This window comes from Ailuropoda melanoleuca, chromosome 16, assembly GCF_002007445.2.
Source record: "Ailuropoda melanoleuca isolate Jingjing chromosome 16, ASM200744v2, whole genome shotgun sequence".
NCBI classification, from domain to species: Eukaryota; Metazoa; Chordata; class Mammalia; order Carnivora; family Ursidae; genus Ailuropoda; species Ailuropoda melanoleuca.
This window is the reverse complement of record NC_048233.1, coordinates 14,804,660-14,828,130: the sequence shown is the minus strand read 5'-3', so window position 1 is coordinate 14,828,130 and position 23,471 is coordinate 14,804,660. Positions and strand designations below refer to the sequence as shown.

The following is a 23,471-nucleotide window of genomic DNA, read 5'->3' as shown; positions in this document are numbered from 1 at the left end:
GGGGTGAGAATGGACTCAAGGACTTTCATTTTTTAAAAGATTTTACTTATTTACTCTAGAGAGGGAGAGAGCAAGAGAGAGGGAGAGGCATGAGCAAGAGAGGGGCAGAGAGAGAGAATCTCAAACAGACTCCGTACTGAGCACAGAGCCTGACGATGGACTCAATCCCAGGACCCTGAGATCATGACCTGAGCCAAAACCAAGAGTCGGCCGCTTAACCAACTGAGCCACCCAGGTGCCCCTTCAAACTAAAAGGACTTCTCTTTAGTTTGAACAAGTAATAGGTAGTGCGGGTTGCTGGAATAAGTAGTAGGTTGAGAGAGAAATTGGCTTGGCTGAAAATTAAGACTTGTTTTAAAAAAGTATGACTGAGATACTTAAGGCACAACACTCAACTAAGCCATTAAACTCTGGTGCTCAGGGAGACAGAATGGATATACCAGAAAATAATGAATGCCATAATAATAGATCCCCCCTCCTTGGAGAGATGAACTAGGAAGTACAGCCCAGGATAAAAGGAGGAACTGGCAAATACAGGAGCAATAAAAAAAGTGTAAGGAAAACCAGGAGTGTGGTTTCATAGAAATGAAAAAAATGTATTCCAGAAACAAGTCAGGGGGGCCTGGGTGGCTCAGTGGGTTAAGTGTCTGCCTTGGTTCAGGTCATGATCCCAGAGTCCTGTGATCAGGCCCATGTCTGGCTTCCCGCTCAGCAGGGAATCTGCTTCTCCCTCTCCCCTTGCCTCTCCCCCTGGCCTGTGCTCTGTCACTCACTCTCTCAAATAGATAAAATCTTAAAAAAAAAAAAAAAAAAAAAAAAAGTCAGTAGACGAATGCTGCCGAAGGTTCAATAAAACAAGAATAGAAAAGTGATTAGGTTAGAAACATGAGGAACACTGGAGACTTTGACAAGTACAACTTAAGTAGGTATGTATTTGACCTTTTTGCTAAAGTTAATTCTACTAGATTCTACCATTACGTAGTGTCATAGGCAAACTAATAGCCTCCAAAATATGTCCATGTTCCACACACCCACAAAAAAAGATATCCATATCCTAATCCCTGGAACCTACAAATATGACCTTACATGGCAAAAAAAGTTTGTAGATGTCATTAAGAATCTTGAACTGGGGAAATTATCCAGGTAGGTCCAATGTAGTCACCCATGTCCTTTTAAGTTTAGGAGGGTGGCAAGGGAATCCAAAATACTAAGCTGCTGGCTTTGAAGACAGAGGAAGAGACCATGAGCCAAGGAATGTCAGCAACTTTTAGAAGCAGGAAATGCAAGGAACCAGATGCTCTCCTGGAGTCCTTCAGAATGAATGCAACCTGACTTTTAGATTAGTGAGACTCATTTTAGATTTTCTGACCTCCTTAACTGTAAGACAGATTTGTGTTGTTTTAAGCCAAAAATCTGTGCTAATTTGCTACAGCAGCAATAGAAAATCAATACACAAAGGATACCAAACTGGTTGTTTCCATAGTCTGCTAGGGAGTCTGTATACCCAGTATATATGCCTACAAAGAAAAACAAGATTAGCCTTAAGAACTAAATTGCAGGGGTGCCTGAAGTGGCATATTCAGTTAAGTGTTCAACTCTTGGTTTCGGCTCAGGTCACGACCTCAGGATCATGGGATTGAGTCCCACCCGCATCAGACTCTGCGCTCAGTTCAGAGTCTGCTTGAGACATTCTCTCCCTCTCTAAAATAAATAATAAATCTTCACGGGGTGCCTGGGTGGCACAGTGGTTAAGCATCTGCCTTCTGCTCAGGGCGTGATCCCAGCGTTATGGGATCGAGCCCCACATCAGGCTCCTCCGCTATGAGCCTGCTTCTTCCTCTCCCACTCCCCCTGCTTGTGTTCCCTCTCTCGCTGGCTGTTTCTATCTCTGTTGAATAAATAAATAAAATCTTAAAAAATAAAATAAATAATAAATCTTCAAAAAAAAGTTAAATAGTAAAATCTCTGAAAACATGCCGTGTTATTAAAAACAAAAGTAGCAGGGTGTCTGGCTGGCTCAGTCCATGGAGCATGTGACTCTTGATTTCAGGGTTGCAGGTTTGAGCCACACATCGGATACAGAGATTACTTATGAATAAAAAAAAAAAATCTTAAAAACAAGAACAAAAGGAGCTAATGATCAAAAATAACTCTATTAATCTGGCAAAAGCTGAACACTGATTATGATTTACCTGAGTAACCAGTATCTAAAAATGGACTAAAAGCTTAAGAACTTGACAGTTTGTATCAACGCAGAGATACGATCAACATGAACATTCTAGTCACAAAAGAAATATAAGGCACAGGAGCGCCTGGGTGGCACAGCGGTTGAGCGTCTGCCTTCGGCTCAGGGCGTGGTCCCGGCATTGTGGGATCTAGCCCCACATCAGGCTCCTCCGCTATGAGCCTGCTCCTTCCTCTCCCACTCCTCCTGCTCGTGTTCCCTCTCTCGCTGGCTGTCTCTATCTCTGTCAAATAAATAAAATCTTAAAAAAAAAAAAAGAAATATAAGGCGCAGTATGACACAACCTCATAGTTTGAAATTCTCCAACTTAAAAGCTTAAAACAACTTTCATAGATTCCAAGCTATCTGCCACCCAGTGATGTGTAAGCATGTATCTGTGTACGGTCTTTGGAGTTTTATAAACCCTAAGTAGAAGAAATCCCCTTGAATCATGAATTTCATAAATATCCAGCAATTTCCTGATTCCACTCTGGCGCATCTAAATCTCAACTTTAAGGTACGTCAGACTCTGACGGAGTCTAAGCAGCCCATGGTACACTGACAACACTGCTACGGCAAAGCAGAGGACCAGGCATGTAGCAGGATGACACAAGACTACCGTCCTATGAGACCGCGTGTGGCTGGTCAGCGGCTCTCCCCATGACATACCTCTCTTGGCCTTCGGAGGCTGTCACGGCCAATAGTGCTTTGTTCCATAAATGCCCGGAAACTTATTCTCTACTTGGTTATTTCTTTTAAGAAAAGTTATCAAGGGTCATTCACAAGATGAATAAGGACAGAAAAAGCAATTTGACAGAGATGTTATTCATTGGTCTAAAGTATTTGCAAGTTACTAGTTTAATATACTCCTTATATATTAAAAAATAAGTACAAGTCTAAACCCAATTGACCGATTTTATTAGGTTGGTAAAAGGTTTTTTGAATGCCATCTGCACTTAAAGGATAAAGTAAAATAAACATTGCCGATCTATAATTATCCCACTTTTATAAAATATTTTCTATCTGCATACACACATACAGATACACAAAAGTGCCATGAATGCTCACTGATTTTAACAGATTTGGGGGATGGTGCAATTTTTAGCAATTTTCCTGTTTTCTGCCAATTCTGACTCACCTTATTTTTTTCTTATAACTAGCACATATCATTTAAGTAAGTCATTACTTTGAAATTTTTTTAAAAAGCAGGTCAAGTATTTCTATCCAATGTAGGAGGAAGGTAAATGCAAACCCAGCAAAAAACATAGACATTTTAAAAATGCAGTACAAGTAACTGAATTTCAAAATTAGGAAACAATACGTTTACTAAAGATTGTCTAACCATACTGTCTTTTGATATAGTTATGATGTAGAAAAACTTTCTGGCAATTTCCATTTATAAACTCAAATCTGTATTTTTCCCAGGAAACAAACGTTGTTTTGTTTTAGAGGCATTTTATTTAGACAACTAAAACAATTAGACGTTCAGAAGCAGTATACACTGAAAGAGAAATCAAACCAATTACTTTATCATGTATTCCCTCTTCTTTATAACTAAAGCAAAAAAAAAAAAAAAAAGGCTTTCTGCTTTAAGGGAAAAGTCAGAAAAATAGGCCAATATATTTTTCTTCTCCATAATAACATAAATGGCTACAAGAAATCTAATTGTAGGAAGAGAAATTGGATGTTGGCTTGCACATATTCTTTAAAAAGACAACCGGCCATACCACAAGAGCCTAATTCCACCTGCCCTCATCTGATACTCTTGCCTTTTCACGTACAGGTAATACCAAGTTAGTTCCAGCACTGGAGCTAATTCACATTCCCCATTATTTACTGCCCATGTTTGCCTTAAGCAGAGAGTAACTCTGGGAGGCTGATGCTTTTCTCTGCTTGCTTGTTTTAGTCCATGAGTTGTACATTATCTGAGGCATATGCCCAATGCTTAGGCCTTCACTTCAGGAGTTGAACTATAGATGGAATCTGAATTCTCTGAAGCAATTTCTTCTGTAATGAAAAAATAACAATTAAAAAAAACCCACATTAGTCAACTTAATAAAAAAAATTTCTGTGTAAATTTCTGTGTTAGCCACATTTCTGTGTAATGAAGGAATAAAAAGATTTTTGCAATGTGCTGGTGAGGGGAAGCAAAAGAGAACAAGGGCACATACCAATCATGACTAGACTCATGCCACTGAAAATGCAATGAAAGAACAGTTCGCATATTCCACCCATCAAACTCTTTTACACCATAGCTTAACTTCCCAGGGTCCCTTCTTCTGGGCTAAGGTTTCAGTGATTCCACCTATCTAGTAAGAACTGAATTAAAGTCATATATTGAAAGATTTGGCCCCCTCCTTTATTTATTCAAGTTTCAAACAATATTATACAATCAGTGCACCTTACAATCTGTAATTCTAGATTTGGGAAACAGCATTTGGTACATAGTAAGTGCTTAATAAATATTAAATAACAACTATAACTGTAACAATTTTTTTTTTATTTTAGCAACTGCCTCCTTAAGTTAGATTCCAAGTGCTATAAGAGTAACCACCTCAGATCCACACTACATCTCCATGACTGCTACTATGCAATAGACATTTATTTTATAAACGTGTATATAAAAATACATATATGTAAACTTTCCATTATTTAAGTATGTTCATATTTAATAAATTTCCTTTGTCAATGAGTAAAACTCACCTAACAGTTCAATTTTAAATCCCCCAGGACTCTACAAAAGTTAATTCATTAGTATTTACCTAGCTCCTCTTCTGTTGTCTCTGGAAAACTGATCTTTGGCTTTGCCAGCTCACCACTATCCTCTTCTATAAAAAGAGAAGCAATCATGATTATGTGAATTATAGTATTACCAATAACTCTCAGTATTTAATAAGTAAGAAGAGTGCACCAACACTATTCTAAGCAATGAGCTACAAAGCATAATAGGAACCTCTTCTTTTTTAAGAACTGTGATTCTAACACAGTAGGTCTTTCCTCAAAGTTCACACCACAACTACTTTGGGATCAATAACTATTAAAAACATGTCTATTTTATTAATAAGAGTGAGTAATACCAGAGATTAAATACATTTACTTAGAAATTCTAATTCTATTGCCCTCTAGCAAATTTTGAATAGGTCCATGTCATTCACCAAATGATCTAGTGTAAAAAATTCAGGAATAGACTAGAAAACACACACACACACACACACACGAACAGAAAACACAACAAAAAAATTTAACCAAACAAAATAACACAGAAGCCAATTTATAATTATCGGGTTTTCTGCTTAAACCGTATTAAATAAAATCTATAGAAAACAGAAACATAGAAATAAAATGATGAAAAATGACATAAAATTATGAAGCTTAACTTGATAACTGTCTTTTTTTTTTTTTTTTGAAGTAAACTCTACCAACATCAGGCTTGAACTCACGACCCTGAGATCAAAAGTCACATGCTCCACCAACTGAGCCAGCCAGGCACCCCCTTAACTTGATAACTTTGAATACAAATTCTTACCAGGAAGTACGCATTTCCAAAGGCCGTATGTTTTTCCTACCACAGTTTGCCATAGTCTCAATGTTCCATCTTCAGAACCACTGGCATAGAGCTCTCCATCAGGACTAAATCTCACACAGTGAATAGGACCAAAGTGTCCTTTGTAGGATTCTGAAAAAGAGGAAAATGGCCATTAGATAATTTAAAAATTTAAACGTTGGTTAAGTATTGATACACTATTAGTATTATTAATAATACTCTGTATTATTGGGAAGATGTCATATTCTTAAGTGCAAATTCAAAGAACTAAACTTCATTAAAAACAGTGATTCTTATCACAAAGTGGTACATAATGTCTACCATTTCTCTGTAAAATTACCCCCTTCCAATTCTAGCACACGTTACGGTGTCATACTGGCCCTCTGAAAAGAAAAAAAAAAGAGGCTTCATGTCCCAAAAACGGTGACGGGAGTAAATTCTACAGAAAGCAGATCTAAAGTCTGTCAGTTCAATCCCAACTTCCACATCCTAAACTCACTGAACCAATTCTTATTATGACCACAGAGAGCCACCAGATGGAGCTCTTTTACACACAGGTCCACTCAACTCAGGGACCCTCATCTTTCCCCATCTGTCCAACCACAGAATATCAAGACAGTATTATCGTAAGAGTAAAAACTTTCATGAGTAGAAAGAATATGAGAGGCTTGGAATGGAAAATAACCTGGGTCCAACGTCCGGTGTTCACTGTGACCACAAATCTCAGCAAATAATTTACTTCTTTTTGAAAAAGAATAAAAAACATGGCCAAAACACTCTGAAACTCTGAAAACTGACATTAAATAAAAATAATAAAAAAGGATCTCCCATTTAAAAGTCACATATTCAAACAACAAAGGGTGAACCATAAGCAATTATAATAGATTCTATACGGCCCGTTCACCAAACTTCCACTTGCCCAACCCAAATCCAAAGAAACAAATCATACGGTTGTCTTTTGTTCGCTGTGTAGAATTCTTGCAAGCTTAATTTCCTTGGGTGGTAAAGCAGGACAGATGGACAAAGCAGCAGCTTACAGAGAAAGAAACTATAAAAACTAAATATACTAGCTCAAAAAGCAACACTTTGTGAAGCTTAAAAGTAGATACTGAGAACCATGATTATGACATACCTAGTAAATCAGATAAATGTAAAATTAGGATGTACATTAACTTCAAATTAATCTTACATGCCGTTCCCCTTCATGAAGGACTATGAAAGTGGAAGCAAAAGTCAGACTCCAAAAAAACCCAAACAAAAATCCACTCCAAATCAGATGCCTAAGGATCCCTATAATAAATACACCATAGCTGTTCTTCGCCCACACCATTCTCTATAGAGCTTAGAGATTCTTACATTGGCAAAAGGGGGAGCCAGGTAGACGGGCTACAAACCAGCTCTATACTTCAGAAAGAATAAATACCCTTACATCTCTTTAACATGATTTTGACATAGGACTGCCTCCTCTTACCCCCAATAAATACACTGCACTACTGTACAGACTATCAGAATACAATGAACTTAAGTAAAAGGGAAAAGGTAAAATTAAGAGTCTGGCATGCTTTGTTTATAGCTCTATAAATACTTCTATCAAAAGTGGAAAAAAATCCTTTACTCTTTTCACTTGGAAATAACAAGGTTTAGTTAGCTGAAAAATTTGCTAACTGAGGTGTTAATTACTGAAACCTAGCATTTGATAAATGTAACCGTATCATTTTAAGGGAGGAAAAAGAGAACTCACCTAATTCTTCTCCACTATTATAATCATACTTATAAAGTTTAAAGTCTTCACCACCTGCAACAAGAAATTCTTTCTCAGGATGAAGAGATGCAGAATTGATAGTTGCAGGAGCTTCAAAGGACTTAATTGGGTCCAAACTGGAAAATAATTTATACAATATTTATAAATTTTGAATACTACATACACAATACCAGGAAATAGTTACTTTTAAACTGTTCCTAATTTCTGAAACCCAAGAAATAATTATATCTTCATTCAGTCAAACATAAACAGTGATGCTAAAAAAGAAAAAAAAAAAAAAAAACCCAAACCTCTAACTAATATTAGCAAAAAAAGTCCAGAAGGGATACTATGCCCAAGTAGAGTTCATTCCAGGAATACAAAGACACTTTGTGCAGTGAGTGCTTTCCTGGAAATGACTGTGCTGGCTCATTAACAACAGTATGCCTAATATATCTGGATTTTTGCATTGAAAGAAATTTAATTCTGTATTGTTTGATTTTTCCATGACAACCAAGCATTACCTTTGAGAACAGAAAATGTTTTATAGTAAGTAATTAACATAATGGATTATTTGTACATTATTCTCAATTGCTGAGAATTTATAAGCTTCTGCAACAAAACCTTCAATACCACAAAAATATAAAACTGCTAAAGATGGTTCCATTTTTACTATCAAGCTTTTGAAAGAATAACCAAATTTGACACTATAACTATATCATAAAAATCAATGCATATAAAGAGCTTCACATGAATATCAATGAGTTTGGACATCAGCTCTTTCCGAGAAACTGATACATAACTTAGTAAAACCTATAATGTAATACACCTAGCAAAAATATGCTCAAATAATTTTTAATAGCTAAGAATAGTTTAAAATAAAAAATCGAAATTACACTCACAGGGCCCTAGTAACTAAAACAAAAAAAATACCCACACAAATATACAAATATAATGTTATACATGTGTAACAAAGAAAAAAAGACTAACGGAAAATACAACTACCATTTAACATTCTGGCATCTATAGCTGAAGAACAATGGGTAAATTTTTTTAAATTATCTCTTCCAAATTTTCAACAGGGGCATTTAACTACATTTATAGTCACAAAAAAATTAAGTCTGTTTTTAAAAAAGGTCTACACAAACTTCAGAATGGAAGTAAAAAATCACTATTTCTCTAAAGCTGTAAAAAAGAAAATAAGAAGATCACAGTGGTATTGGACAGTAATGAACATTAATTATAACACCAATCTGGTGATCCTTTTAAGAAAAATAAAATTTAAGAAAAAAAATTTCAAAGTTACTAAATTTTACCAATAATGTCCCCTAAATGTTGGAAATTAGCTGGATTAATTCCTCAGTGTATCAAATTCTTAAAATACACATTATTAATGGTATGAAAACATTTCCCCCATACTATATAGTATAGGCCAAGATTTGCCTTGCTAAAGAGTTAAATACCTTTCATATGTGCCTTCCAATTTTTCAGTTACAAAAAAAAAAAAAAAAAAAAAAAGAAGGTATTTCTTGGACATACCTTACTGCACTATGAAAAGCAATAGATCGTCCATAAGTTATAACCAAGATCTCTCCCTCAGGAATATATTCCATACTGCTAACAGACATATTAAAATTTAGAGATTTCACTTCTGTCATGGTAGCATGATCCCAAAGGCTGCAAAAGAGGAAAAAAGGAAAATATGGTGGTATTTATTCATTTAAGAAAAAAAGCTTAATTCCCAATTATATCTACAGATTAACCAATGAAAGAATAATCACAATTGTAGTAAAACCTATATTCCAACTCTTAAGTTATGGATGACACAGAGAAATTGGGGTTCCTATACAATATTAAATTAGTTAGTATCTTGCTGGTGAAGTCAACTTTAATATTTAAATATACCTCCCTTAGCAAAACTATGCTGTAAGACATACATGCAAGTCCTAATCTTACCAATTTTAGCGTCACTCTGAATAATAGTTCTTACATTCTGTACTTGTGAATCTGATGATAGTTATATATATTTCCACAGGAAAAAACACCAGGTGTCAGCACACAAAATTATGTGTAGGACTTCGGGAGTTTCATGGACCCTCCCCCACCCTCCCCGTAGCCAGCTTGTCCATTGAAGCAGGTTAAGAGCATAGGCTTATAAAGATGTCAGTAATTTTAATTAAGTGTCTCATGGATTCTGCTCTAGGTTTGTAACAGTAAATGGACAGCTCCAGAAAAATGTGACCTATGTGCAACTTAAGTTTCAATGCTTAGAGATAATTCTTCCTACATGCAGTTATGAGAAATATTTAATATATAAGCACTAAGGTCAAATATTTTTCAACTTTAAATTACTAAAGAAAAATTACTTACCGGACAGTTTTATCATCAGCTGAAAGAATCTGTTTATCCTCACTGCACCACAGAGCTTTTTTAATACCAGAGGTGTGACCACTGATTTCCTTCGGTTCTTAAAATGAAACAATTTAAAATACATTTGTTAATATTTGCTTTTTTAAACTGAGTAATACTGGAACAATTAAATATCTAAAAAGAAAAGAAGTACATTTTATTTATTTATTTTTTTAAAGATTTTATTTATTTATTCAACAGAGATAGAGACAGCCAGCGAGAGAGGGAACACAAGCAGGGGGAGTGGGAGAGGAAGAAGCAGGCTCATAGCAAAGGAGCCTGATGTGGGGCTCGATCCCATAACGCGCCAAAGGCAGAGGCTCAACCGCTGTGCCACCCAGGTGCCCCAAGAAGTACATTTTAAATTAAAGTGCAACTTTTCTAAGCCCAACACAATGCAAACTTACTGCTTCCACAGAATACACTTAGTTCTTCTACAATGGAACAAAAACTTATCTGCATGACAAAGAACCCAAGAAAAATGCTGCTATGGGTGTGGGAGTGAATACACTACTCCCTCCAGGCTATGTTTCTGCTTTCAAAAGCATTACTGTACCACAACAAAAGGAAAGAAGCTAATCTGACATTATCACTAATACTGGGACCCTCACCCAAGCCACTGTTGGTAGTAACAGGAAAAAAGAGGGAAGTAGAGGCTGACGAGAAAAGAAGAATAAAAGCAATGCGGTAATTCCCAAGAATATTTCTACACTGAGAGCAAAGCATCAAAAAAACCAAACAACAAAAACCAAACCAAACAAAATGGAAAAAAAAAAAAAAAAAAAAAACGAGGGAACCTGTCTCTGTTGGAGACTCTCTTCAAAACATTAAAACAACAACAACTACTATTACTCAGTGTTATCTTTGGGCAAAAGCAGATGCTGGAGGCAAAGCCATTCAACACAACTTTGATTTTGGGCAAGTTACTTAATCTGCTGAAGTAAAGGTTACTTAGCCCTTTCATTTCTTCATCTGTAACATGGGATAACAACAGTTACTACACCTCATAGTTTAAGTATGAAGATCAAATGAGAATATACATCTATACATCTAAGGTTTCTAACCTGGAGTCTGACATACAGTAAAAGCAGTTAATTGCTATTATTTCTATTGCCAGTATGGTGGAAGAGCCACTTTCAAAAGGTAGCTTTGAGAAAGGCAAAAGATGAAAAATGCTTCACCTAAGGCCTGAACTACCTTGCTGAGTCAGAAAGGCACACTGATTGAGGTCCGAGTACTTTGCTATGTTCTAGCATAAAGTTATCAAAGAGAATGAAGAGAAATACCTCCAGGTGCCAATGAAGAAATCCATAAATGTAGTCTGTTTGCTCATCTTAGAAATGCTTTCAGGAAAGATAGCTATCTTGAGAATAACTGTTTAATATCCAATGTAGCTTTGTCGCTCATACAAACTTCTCAAGTTCATAGATTTATGAATAAATAAATACCCACAATACAAAATACAAGAATATAAAATAAATAAAACAAAACTCTGTTCATCTTAATCTGGTAGCTTTTGAAATATATATTATATATTATGAGGCTAGAAAAGCATTAAGATACTACAAAAGAGATGAATATCTGCACCAGAGAAGAAAATACGTCTTTTACAACTTCTATGCAATAAGAGAATTCATAAAGGAAATGATAAATTTCACCATCAAAAACTTTACAATGTGTATACCATAAACCTTATTAACAAAATCTAAAAGCAAATGACAAATTGGAATATAATAAAGAACCTTAAAACCACTAAGATGATGATGAACGTCACAACAGATAAGTTGGCAAAGGGCATGAACAGACTATTAGTTCACAGAGAATACATTAAAATGATATTCAACAGTATTTTATTCTCATGAATAATTTTTTTTCCAAGTTCACATTAATATCACAGAATCATTTTTCTTCAATTCAATTGGAAAAGACAAAGTTAGCTATCAGTGTTTGCCAGAACAGGTTAGCTATAGGTATGTATTTTTATACTTTGGTGGAGCACACTCTGGTAATACCTACCTATGGCTTCCAAGTGTACCTCCTTATTATCCCAATAATTCTATTTCTATGTAATTATTCTATAGAAATAATTGTGGAAATATGTGCAACTATCAGAATATTAAGCATAACAGCACTTAATATTTAAAATTTGTCAATAGCCCAAATGGGACACAGTAAGAGATTAGTTAATCCAGTTATTCACAGTATGAAAAACGATATAGTCCTTAAAAACAGTGGATAGAATATTTATAGATATGGAAAAAATTGTAATTTTTTAAATTTTAAAAATTCTTCTGATTAGCTAATATATTCACATGGTTCAAAAATCTGAACAAAATATGCACACTGAAGTTCTCACCCTACTCACCTTCTACAGACAACCATTCTTTCTTACCAAAAAGCAGTAACACTGCGACACGCCTTTTTAAATTTAGTATGATAAAAATTTAGCAAGATAAATTTTTAAGTTGTAAGAAAACTATACAAGCACAATGTAGCAAATAAATGGACATTAAAAAAGATATCTGCATAGAAAAAAAGCCTGGAAGAATATGAACCAAAAATTAAAAGATATTAACAGTGATTAATACTGGATTGTTTTCATTTTTCTCTTTGCGACCATCTTTAATTTCTAAATTTGAGTACTGACCATGATTCCTTTAATCAAGAAAACTTATTTAAATTGAAAGAAAATGTAATACAAACACATAAATTACACTTACCTGCTTCAGGCTTGTTCAAATCATATATGCGTAACAGTTTATCCTGTCCCCCGGTTAACAAGTAATTACTATCCTGAAAACACACACAAGCAAAATGTTAACAGAGTAATCATTTTAACAGCTGCATCTCTTTGAAGCTTCTTCAACACCAACCAAAATCCAAATGAAGTGTGCAGACATCACAGAGGTGCAATACAAGCCAATGACTTCTGAGACCGTACTAGAGAACATCCGTCCTTCTCAAAATTGCCAAAACCCTTTAAGCTCTACAGTTCAAATGTATTATGCCACCCACCACAAGAATTTTCTCCATCTGCCCTGATCCTGCTTCCCTAAGTAACACCTCTTTGATGATCTCAAATTTATCCTCTCCCTTCTGAAAGTAGTGAGGAAAGATTATTTGCATGTTTTAGATGTTTGCTGCTACTGATGGAGAACTGATCCAAGAGTTCCACGGTATCTTAGGAGTAACTAAATAAATTTGTATAGCTTAAGCTGCAATTAAATCATATATACACCAATATACACCTAATATCCACCCCAAATATACAACAACTATACAGAACAACCATTATTACATCCCATAATAACAGCAATTTAACTCCCTAAAATAAATTGTTTTCTGATACCTGTGTAAAATCCACAGTCTTGACAATGTGTTTATGAGCCAGGGTCATCAATTCATCTCCTGAGACAGCATCCCACACTTTGCTAAAAGTAAAAAGTAAAATTATAAGATAAATATAATGGTAATTTTGATGATAACCAAATAAGTTAGGTATGTGAAGTGTTATATAAATGCATTTTAAGTCTCCCATTATCTCTAATATCCCTCTGTTAAGAGTTCATTTGATTATTTAAACGATTCTAAAGGAAAAGAAATTTACCTATAGAAGCCATATAACAATCTAATTTTGACAAAGGAAAAGACCTACAAATTTAAGTAAATGAGACTCATGAACCAGCCCATCCTTACTTTTAGCATACAGCCATAACGTCCTTTTAGCAAGACTGAAAAACATTTTAACCAATTTTAAGTTTCATCTTTCTAATTTGTTTCTCTATTCTCTATTCTCAGGTGCATGTAAAACAAAAAAATGAAAAACAAGAAATCTTAAAAAGAATTTACAGGAGAATGAAAGGCCCTGATACATAAAATTTTAAATCAAGACAGTAGAGAAGAAAATATTCTCCCCATTTCTTCCTCAAAGTTGACTCTTAAAATTCTCAAATTCTAATCCAATTAACTTTCCCCCAAAATATCAGCCTTTGATTACATAATGCTAATACAGGATTTTTAAACTCTCAACTGTTTCTCTGACCCCCTCAACCCAAAATATATGTGTGGTTGTGTGTCTATACACATATGTACGTATGCATTACATCAGTGGATAATAATAATACATTCGAAAAATATTATAAGGGGTTTTCCCAATAAAAAAGATTGAAGAAAAAAAAAGTTCATTCTATAACAGAAGAGGTCACTGAAAAATAAACAAGAAAACTGCTTACTAGGAAAAGAACTGTTAAGAGTGAATAAGCTATGCTCTATTAAGATTTTCATTTTAATATAATTGACATTTATTTTTAAAAATAAAGGGAACAATAAACAGGGCAGGGGAGCATGATCAAAGTATCATCCAGGAAGGGCCACCAGATCTAGTCTTTTCCCTCCTATTTGAAGATGACACTCTGTGACAGAGCATGCTCTAATCACTTGCACTAACTTTGGCATATTTCATTATTCACAGTAAGAGTCCTAAAAAGGCTTACAGCCCTAAAAATATTCTGGAATAACCTAAATGTTTTCTAATGTATTTTTCAATCTCCAGGCATGAAACTGATATTACCTACCTGGCTGCAGGGCTCAAATCAGGGCAGTGAAGCATCATTAACAGTATCCTTTCCTCAGCTAACCTTGTAGCATTTATTTCCTGCACAACTCATGAAGTACTTGTCACCTCCCTAAACTACTCACCCACCTTATATCCCATTTTGTGCATATAATGATTAATGCTATACGATCAATACTTTTCACATCCTGAGAACATGAGAACAGACTTACCACAAGTCTCAACAGAGAGGCTGCTTAACTTTTTTAAAGCCTTAACAAAAAATTAAGCTTTTCTGGGTGAAAAACATTGCCTAGCTATCTTAACATGTTGACAAAGTCATCAAAAAGGAGGTAACACCTTCAACTTATCGACAACCTTATTCAGAGAAAAATCAATCTTTCTATTGTCTTTTACAAGAGAGAAAAGTGATCACACACTTTGGTTACCTACAGACTTCAGGGCCCAACTGCAGATCTATTTAATTATCTTCTGGAACAGAGAATAATAATATTCTCCACTTTTGGCATTCTCTCTAGATGATTTTAATGAGAGGGAAGTGGAGATGCTAAGACGATCATGGGCAGTAAAGCTTGCATTAGCTTCATGAATTAGAAGATGTAAGAGGAGGGAATTTCAGGGAATAAGGTACTCATCACCTGACTCAACTGCCTGAATTACCTCAAGATAACATTCCCAACTGACCCACACACCAGCTCTGCTAAATATATTTGCTCCATAAGAACAAAATTCACTTCTACATAAACATGACATCAATGAATTTTCTGAGAAACATAAGAATGGGGAAGGGAGGATGGGGCGCCTGGGTGGCACAGCGGTTAAGCGTCTGCCTTCGGCTCAGGGCGTGATCCCAGCGCTGTGGGATCGAGCCCCACATCAGGCTCCTCTGCTATGAGCCTGCTTCTTCCTCTCCCATTCCCCCTGCTTGTGTTCCCTCTCTCTCGCTGGCTGTCTCTATCTCTGTCAAATAAATAATAAAAAATCTTTAAAAAAAAAAAAAAAAAGAATGGGGAAGGGAGGAAGAACTTCCTAAAAATGATTTACACCAACTATGATTAATCAGGTTAAGTTGGGGAAGCTATTCTTTAGCCGCTTCCAGTTCCGTAACAGCAAGCTCCATACAAATCATTAAAAGAGAATACACATAACAAGCACTCCCACTTCTAAAAGACAGACACTGAACAAATGCTGAGTAAGCCTCAGCTACTACGCAACAGACGCTATGCCAGACTTCAAGGATGTTAAGTGGAGAAAGATCTCTCAAATCTTCCCAATAACCACGTGGTCTTACACCCGTCTTACAGATACCAAAGTCAAACTTTTAAGAAATGGTCTTATACTCCTCTTATAAATACCAAAGTCAAACTTTTAAGAAGAGATCCATGATCAAACTGGAAACACAAAACATAGGTAGCACATGAACTCAGGCCTAACCAAAGTGAATGCTTACATCTTTCTCACCATGATATAGCGGGAAATTGAGGTGGGGAAAAAAGCAAAAGCATTTCTTCTTAATATTTAAATCTACTCAACCTTCCTTGCACAAAACCAGAAAGTTTCATGGCCTTAGCCACAGAAGTTCCAAAATAACAAATATGGATTTGGTCTAGTAAGAATGGTAGCTATCATCATTACGTTACACACATAACACATACTCATTAGATTTTAAGCAATGTTCTAAATATTAGAAACATTTTAACTCACTTAATATTCACAACTGACATATGAGTTACACACTATTTCTATTCTCATCTTTATAGATGATGACACCGAGAAAAAGAGGTTAAATAAATTCCCAGGTCACAGGATTCGAGTACAGAATCAGGCTCCAGGGTTCACGCTTTTAATGCTGCTTATAAACATAAGACACTGAGACTTGGACTGTTAAGCAGAAAAACACCACTGAACACCTATCCAGAGACATGTCCTGGAATGTGGGGCTTGGGTTATTAATGCTCTGTAAGTGACCTAAATAAAGATAACCGTTCCTCTGGCAGCAAGGTACAATCCTGACTACTCTTTCCAAGACTCAATATACTAAGTATTTAAAGTGCCATATTTTTTCACACCTTTTTCTCTCCCCATTTCAGAGGCCGTTATCACATGCGGTAATTTCTGTCTAGTTCTTTATCTTCCCAAGGACTGGTATTATTTGATCAAATGTACAAACCGAGAGGCTTCACCGATTTTACAGAGACAGGCATCCTTCCCAACAAGCTTTTGCACAAGTCTCTTAAAGATCAGGGCAAGACCATCAGGCAGGAGGTGACAGAGCATTTTGCTCATGTAATTAACACTGACAGGGCCCAGAACTGAGGTTAACAAAAACGTACCCTTTCAGAATTCCAATTCAAAAGCTTGTCTTTTTTTAATGCTAATGTTTATAGTGTCTAACATCTTCTTAACATTTAAAACTTAAGTATATTTAATTTAAAATACTACTTTACTATTAACTTACCAGCAGACTGGAACCTAGTTTCAATAATGACTTTTTTTTTTAAATATTTTATTTATTCATTCAACAGAGATAGAGACAGCCAGCGAGAGAGGGAACACAAGCAGGGGGAGTGGGAGAGGAAGAAGCAGGCTCCCAGCAGAGCAGGGAGCCAGATGCGGGGCTCGATCCCAGGATTCTGAGATCACGCCCTGAGCCGAAGGCAGACGCCTAATGACTGAGCCACCCAGGCGCCCCTCAATAATGACATTTTAAAAATCCACCTACCAAACCTCTGAAATCTAGAGTTGAAAATCCCAATTTCTGCCTCTGTTATAAAATCAATGACATTCATTTCCAATGACAATATTCCTACTAGACTGAGCAAAAAACAAACTTTGGAGAAGCAAAACCAAGATCTATCATTCACCCATTCTTTACCCTCTACTTTAGAAAACTTCCTTTAGTTATTTATTCAACAAATATAAGGAATTAAATAAGCCAGAGAATATAAAAAATATAACCTGACCTCAAGAACACATATATTAATTAATTACTATAAAAGTGCCAGAAGTTTTAACACAGGTAATAGTGTGAGCATAAGGAACGAACCCTCCACCATAAGCCTTCCATCTGAGAATCACTTTTACCAAATTAACAAAGGAGAATGACACATTACAAGTAGCATGATGACATCTAAAGCAACATTTGACCTGAAGCTGTTGACAGTAAAGGATTTTTTTTTTTTTTTAAGATTTTATTTTATTTTTTCGACAGAGATAGAGACAGCCAGCAAGAGAGAGAACACAAGTAGGCGGAGAGGGAGAGGAAGAAGCAGGCTCATAGCAGAAGAGCCTGATGTGGGGCTCGATCCCATAACGCCGGGATCACGCCCTGAGCCGAAGGCAGACGCTTAACCGCTGTGCCACCCAGGCGCCCCAAGGATTTATATAAATTCAAGCAGCTCCTTATTTTATCAGCATTACATACAATCACAACAGGGCACAGCACAAACCCTTACAATGGCTATGCATAAAGACAGACCAGAAATCTATTCATGAAAGGCACAGAAAAAAATTCAGGCTAATGACATTTATAACTTTTCTTAATTGATCTCTCATCATTTCAAATTTAATCCCAGGTAAGCACTATATCTCCCTCTACTTATTTAAAATATTGTAACTTATTTTTTAACTTTACATACAGTAAAATTCATTCTGTGGTATAGAAATCTACGTTTCAACAAATGCACAGAGCCACATATCCATCACCACAATCTGTGTTCATTTTTTTCATATATTTGATTTGCTTAAAACAAAGTAGCAACACATATACAAATGCTCCTAGTCTGGAACTCTGTGAAAGAAAGAAAAAGAAGAAAGAAAAACAAGACTGTTTACTTTCCAGACTTGAGTCTAACAAGGTTTACTATCATACACAATAACTTGACGTTGCCTTCATCAGTTTAAACATTTAAGGGTCTGCTAAGTCATAAACACAATTAGGAACTAGAATATCAAGATTATGTAAAATATGAAAGTGCCCTGAAGGGGAAAGTGGGTCATTGCAAGTCACTCTAACACATGCAAAAGGCAAAAATCCAAATAGGTAAGGTGTATTCTGGCAACAATTTAAGTTTAGTGTAACTAGACTGTTAAGGCATATGGTATGCAGTGTCAGATGATTACTGATAAACTAGGATGAGGCCAAATTTTAAACTGGTCAACAAATGAAATTTAACCTTTAGGCCAGTGATTCTAAGGCTTAATCAGAACCAACTAGAACTTTAGGAAAGAAAAAAACTGATGTTGGGGACTCCATCCCCAGACCAATTAAATCAGAATTTGTCAGACAACACATGCATCTGAACATTTTAAAACTTCCCAGGTTATTTTTGGGTTCACTCGAGGTCATAAACCACTGAAACCGCAGAGGCACCGGGAAGATCATTAGAGAAGTGACATGATGAAATTTGTTTTTAGGAAGACTATGGAAGATGAAAAGATAGGAAAGGTACTACTGGTAGAGGCATAAAAAACATCATAGACGACATTATGTCGGTGGAATCAACAATGTAGACGTTAACGAAAAAATCAAGAATATTTAAATTTCAACCTTAAAAAACTTAGAAAACAAAGAGTAATTGGGTTTAGGAGCTTTAAATATGGGTAGAGCGAGTTAACAAAACCGGAGTGAAACAGGGCTAAAAATCTGGGCCGTGAGCACTTGGACATCACAGAAGTGTGTGATACCACTCAGGAAGCACATGTTGAGCATTTTGAAGCACCACCACCAAGATTCAGTATGTAGAGTGCTTGTCAATAATGCAGATTCCTTGGTCCCAATCCAGACATACAGAAAAGTAATTTAAAGTCTCTGAAAACTGATGAGAACCACTGAAGAGAAAAAAAAGCAGAAAGGAACAGAGTGGAATTTTAGTGAGATCAAATACCATGTACTCTATATGGTAGGCATTGGGACAGAATTTTATGAATAACTGAGGCTGAAGTTTTGAGTACTTCGCAACACGATCCATGGAGATCTCCCAAACTGGCCAACCTGGCTATACTTACGCAGTGAAATCTGCAGCTGCTGTAGCTGCTTTGGTGGCATCCTTATTCAATGTCGCACCCCAAACAGCACCCTTATGACCCAAAAATGTTCCAATCCAGTCTCCTGTATCTCCCTGGCGCAGCATAGGTTTGCCGTCTAAAACACATTTAAAAAGACGTTGATTTAGAAGTGCAGATTACTTAAAATTTAGGACTCGAACATAAAGTGATCGTGTTAAATAGCAAAGTGTTAAACTGCTTTTGTTGTATAACTATTCTCATTCACTGGGGTCACTAAAAAACGTCCAGAAATAAATTAACTGAAGAGCTGAGCCAGACATTCTCACTGAAGCATTTGTAATTCGGTGGGAAGAACACTGATCTGCCTTAAAATAACCCAGATTTGAGTCTTATTTTGGACAAAGTTCTTAACCGGAACCTCGGTTTCCAACTGAAAAATGGGGCTAATACCACAAAGGAATGTCCAGTAAAATAAAAGCAATGACAAATCTCTAAAATAAGTAAAGGTATTACTTAGCCTGGCCGATTTTCTCCATTTCCCATATCCTTGAAAGATTATTACAGTATATGACGGCCGGGGCTTCTAGGCAAGTGTACAGTCCCGCTTCTCCAAAAATAGCAATAAAAGTGAAATGAGAGGCCTAAATTGGGGGCAGTACTTAGCCCCGTTAGACAATCAAAAAAGACTCCCTTGGCTCCAGATGCGCAATCCCTAATACAATGTTTTCCCCCATCAGACCACCGTTGGCCCCAATCTCAAAGACTGAGATCCCCCTTCCGCACTGAGGAGTACCGGCCACTCTACCTTCCAGCCCAGTCCTATCCGTCAAGGACCCGGATCCAGGGGCCCTGCTCACCTTTGCAGGCGCTGATTAAGAAATAGCCATAGGGCGTGATGCCACTGAAGGCCAAATCGACCACAGGCCGCGTGTGGCCCGAGCAGGTGAGCGGCGTCTGCCTCATTGCCATGGCGGCGGCGAACCGAGCGATCCGGCTGTGGAGCCGAGGGTCGTCTTGTCTTTTCTTTCCTCTGCCGCAGAGCCTCTGGCTCGAGGCCCCCGCCCTGACACTGGGGCCTGGGGCTGGGCCGAGAAACAGGAAAAAGAGGCCAATCGGGTACCACCGAGGTCCGGAAAGGGTTGGGGATGGGTCAGGGAGTCTGCGACGGCAACCGACAGCCGCCTAGGGAGGGAAAGGGAGGGAGGGAGGAAAGTAGGGGAGGGGGAGAACCGGAGACCCGGCGGCCACGACCCGCACCGTCCACACCGGTACTGGCAGGAAGTGACGCTATCAATGACGCCAAGCGTCCGTCGGAAGTGACGATCTAGCGAGAATGCAAGTTTGCGGGGTAGCCGCGCGAATACGACAGCAGCGCGCAGGCGCGAGAGCAGCACACGTTGGGCACGTGACGCTAGCCCCACGCCGGCTCCGTACGCCTGGAGGAGCTCTAGACTTTACCGCGGAGTACCCCGTGCCTAGCTCTGACCAGCCAGAGACTGTCTTTCTGTCTCTGGGCGGAGTTTGGTGAGTGCGAAAGCTGTGACTGCCGGTCTCAGACCCTGGACCTGGCGGCCCCTATGAATTAGGCGCCAAGCAACCGACTGGCTGGACTGTGCTTGCTATCTGAACATCTAGACAAAACAACCAGAGTTGTTCCCAGCGGCGGCCCCAACCAGCGAACATGTCCAAGAACTTTTTTTTCAGTTCTTATTAACAACTACAAAGGCAACCCCTCGGGGGTTGTCTACAAGTTAAAGCCCGTAAGAAAAATAGTTTCTCCAGGCACTACTATGTAAAAATTCCTGTGTGCTAGCGTTTTAGACATGAGTGTTAGTGACTTTAAATACAGTTAAATTTAAATCACTTTCCCTTTTAAGGACTTCGAAGGACTCTAGAGCAGTGGTCCCCAAACTTTTTTGATAAAATATTTTGATAAAACTCGAGTCTGCACTCCCATTATGGGGATGATAATTTTTTATATTAAATACATGTACATTATAATTGGCAAAAACATACTAGAAGAATCTGAAAACTAAATATAAATAGAAACTCTGGTATTATCTTCCTGCAGGCAGCCCACTTAGGCTATAGGTATCACCGCTCTGTGTAACAAGCGGACCTCTCCGTTGTCTTCTCATACAGAACCTCTGTAAGCAGGAAACGTCTTATCCGAGCCAAGTTGTTTCTTTCTTTTGATGTTAGAATGTAAACCGAAGGCAGAGATTTTTGTGATTCTTTCCCTGCTTTATCCCCAAGACTGTAATATCTTAGCACATACCAATAAATCAGCACAAATGACTGAATGTTTCCTTCTCCGTCATCTTTTTTAAATAAACATGTATTTCAAAATTCAGGTCTTGAACGGGGACTTGAAGTACTTCCACATTCTGTTTTCTTAGCATTTTCTTCATTTATCTATAGTACAGACTTGCCGTATATGTTTGCCATTATCTTTGGTTCTACTTCCTCTGTGCCAACCTCACACTATGGTCCAACACACACACACACAGACTCCATTCACACACTTAAATTATGAGCTGCTTAATGGCAATGGTTATGGCTTTGGCATCTTTGTATTCTAGCACTGAAGGTGAATGGCATTTAGTGGATGCTCAACAAATGATTGTTTACTGATTAAATAACTACATTACTGATGGACATAAATAAAAGACACAAGTTAGAACAGCTATTCAGTAAAATATTAATATATCTCCATTTGCTGCTCATTGTGTCTAGATAAGCATATAACTGATAAACTATCTAGTCTCTAAAGAATGTATACGAATTTCTATAGTGACAGATGGTAACTATCCTTATGGTGGTGAGCATTGCATAATGTATAGAATTGTCATTATGTTGTACACCTGAAGCTAATATAATATTGTATGTCAATGATACTTTAATTAAAAAAAAAGGAAATAGAGGGGAAAATTTGGTTTTTAAAAAAGTCTACTTCCTCCTCATTTGGATTCTGATTTTTGAGAGTATTATGTATCCTGATCAATGGTGTGGACTTCAAGGGGAGCTTAATATTAGAAAACAAATTAATGTAATATCACTCCAATACAGTATTCTATTAGATGTTTAGATAACCCAAGAAGGCATAAGCGTTGCAAAGAAAGTTACAAATCTGTAATGGTTTAAAGATTATTTGTGGAGATTATATGTAAAGAAAAATGTTTTTAAGATCTAATATAAATTATTGAAAGTAATTAAAGTTTAGCAAGGTTGCTGGATTTAAAAGAAAAAGGTATTGCAAAACTAATTGCATTTCTATAACTAGCACCAAACAAAATGTGGTTTTAAAATGTGCCGTATAAAATAGCATCAAGACATAAAAAGTACTGGGGTGCCTGGGTGGCTCAGTTGGTTAAGCATCTGCCTTCAGCTCAGATTATGGTCCCAGGGTCCTGGGACTGAGTCCCACGTTCGGCTCCTTGTTCAGCGGAGAGCCTGCTTCTCCCTCTGCCTGTGGCTCCCTCTGTTCTCTCTCTCACTATTTCTGTATGTGTCAAATGAATAAATAAAATCTTTTTAAAAAAAGACATAAAAAGTACTTGAGATTAAATCTGACCAAGTATGTTTCCCAGCAGAAAAAAATCTGACACACTGAAATGTAGAAATTGAGGAGCGTTTAATGAATGGATCATTTACTAAGATGAAGTCAGGACCAAAAGTAACCAATAAGGGAGTGCCTGGCTGGCTGAGTCAGGCCCCTCTCTGACTCTTGATTTTGGCTTAGGTCATGACCTCGGGGTCTTGAGATCAAGCCTACTGTGGAGCTCCACGATTCATTCTTTTCCTCTGTCCCTTACCCCATCCTCCCTGATGCATTTGCTCTCTCTCTCAAAAACAAAACAAACAAAGTAACCAATAAGGAATGGTGAGGAAACCCAGGGAGAAGATGGGGTTTTAACCATAAACCTGAGTGGGCAATTGAAAGGGAGCGGTTATCTGAACTTGAATTCCCAAA

The 23,471-nt window shown here is 37.1% G+C and overlaps 1 protein-coding gene across 1 annotated transcript; it reads right to left on the bottom strand.

Moving 5' to 3' along the window:
- Positions 1-3,125: 3,125 nt before the first annotated feature.
- STRAP (serine/threonine kinase receptor associated protein) lies at positions 3,126-20,792 on the bottom strand. The gene is made up of 10 exons (XM_002918718.4): positions 20,356-20,792; positions 19,499-19,634; positions 13,268-13,349; positions 12,639-12,711; positions 9,880-9,976; positions 9,049-9,186; positions 7,510-7,646; positions 5,751-5,900; positions 4,987-5,052; positions 3,126-4,231 (listed from the first exon to the last, which is right to left on the bottom strand). Exons 1-10 carry the CDS (start codon positions 20,465-20,467, stop codon positions 4,170-4,172), a joined length of 1,053 nt encoding a protein of 350 aa, XP_002918764.1. The 5' UTR covers positions 20,468-20,792; the 3' UTR covers positions 3,126-4,169.
- Between the last annotated feature and the right edge of the window lie 2,679 nt (positions 20,793-23,471).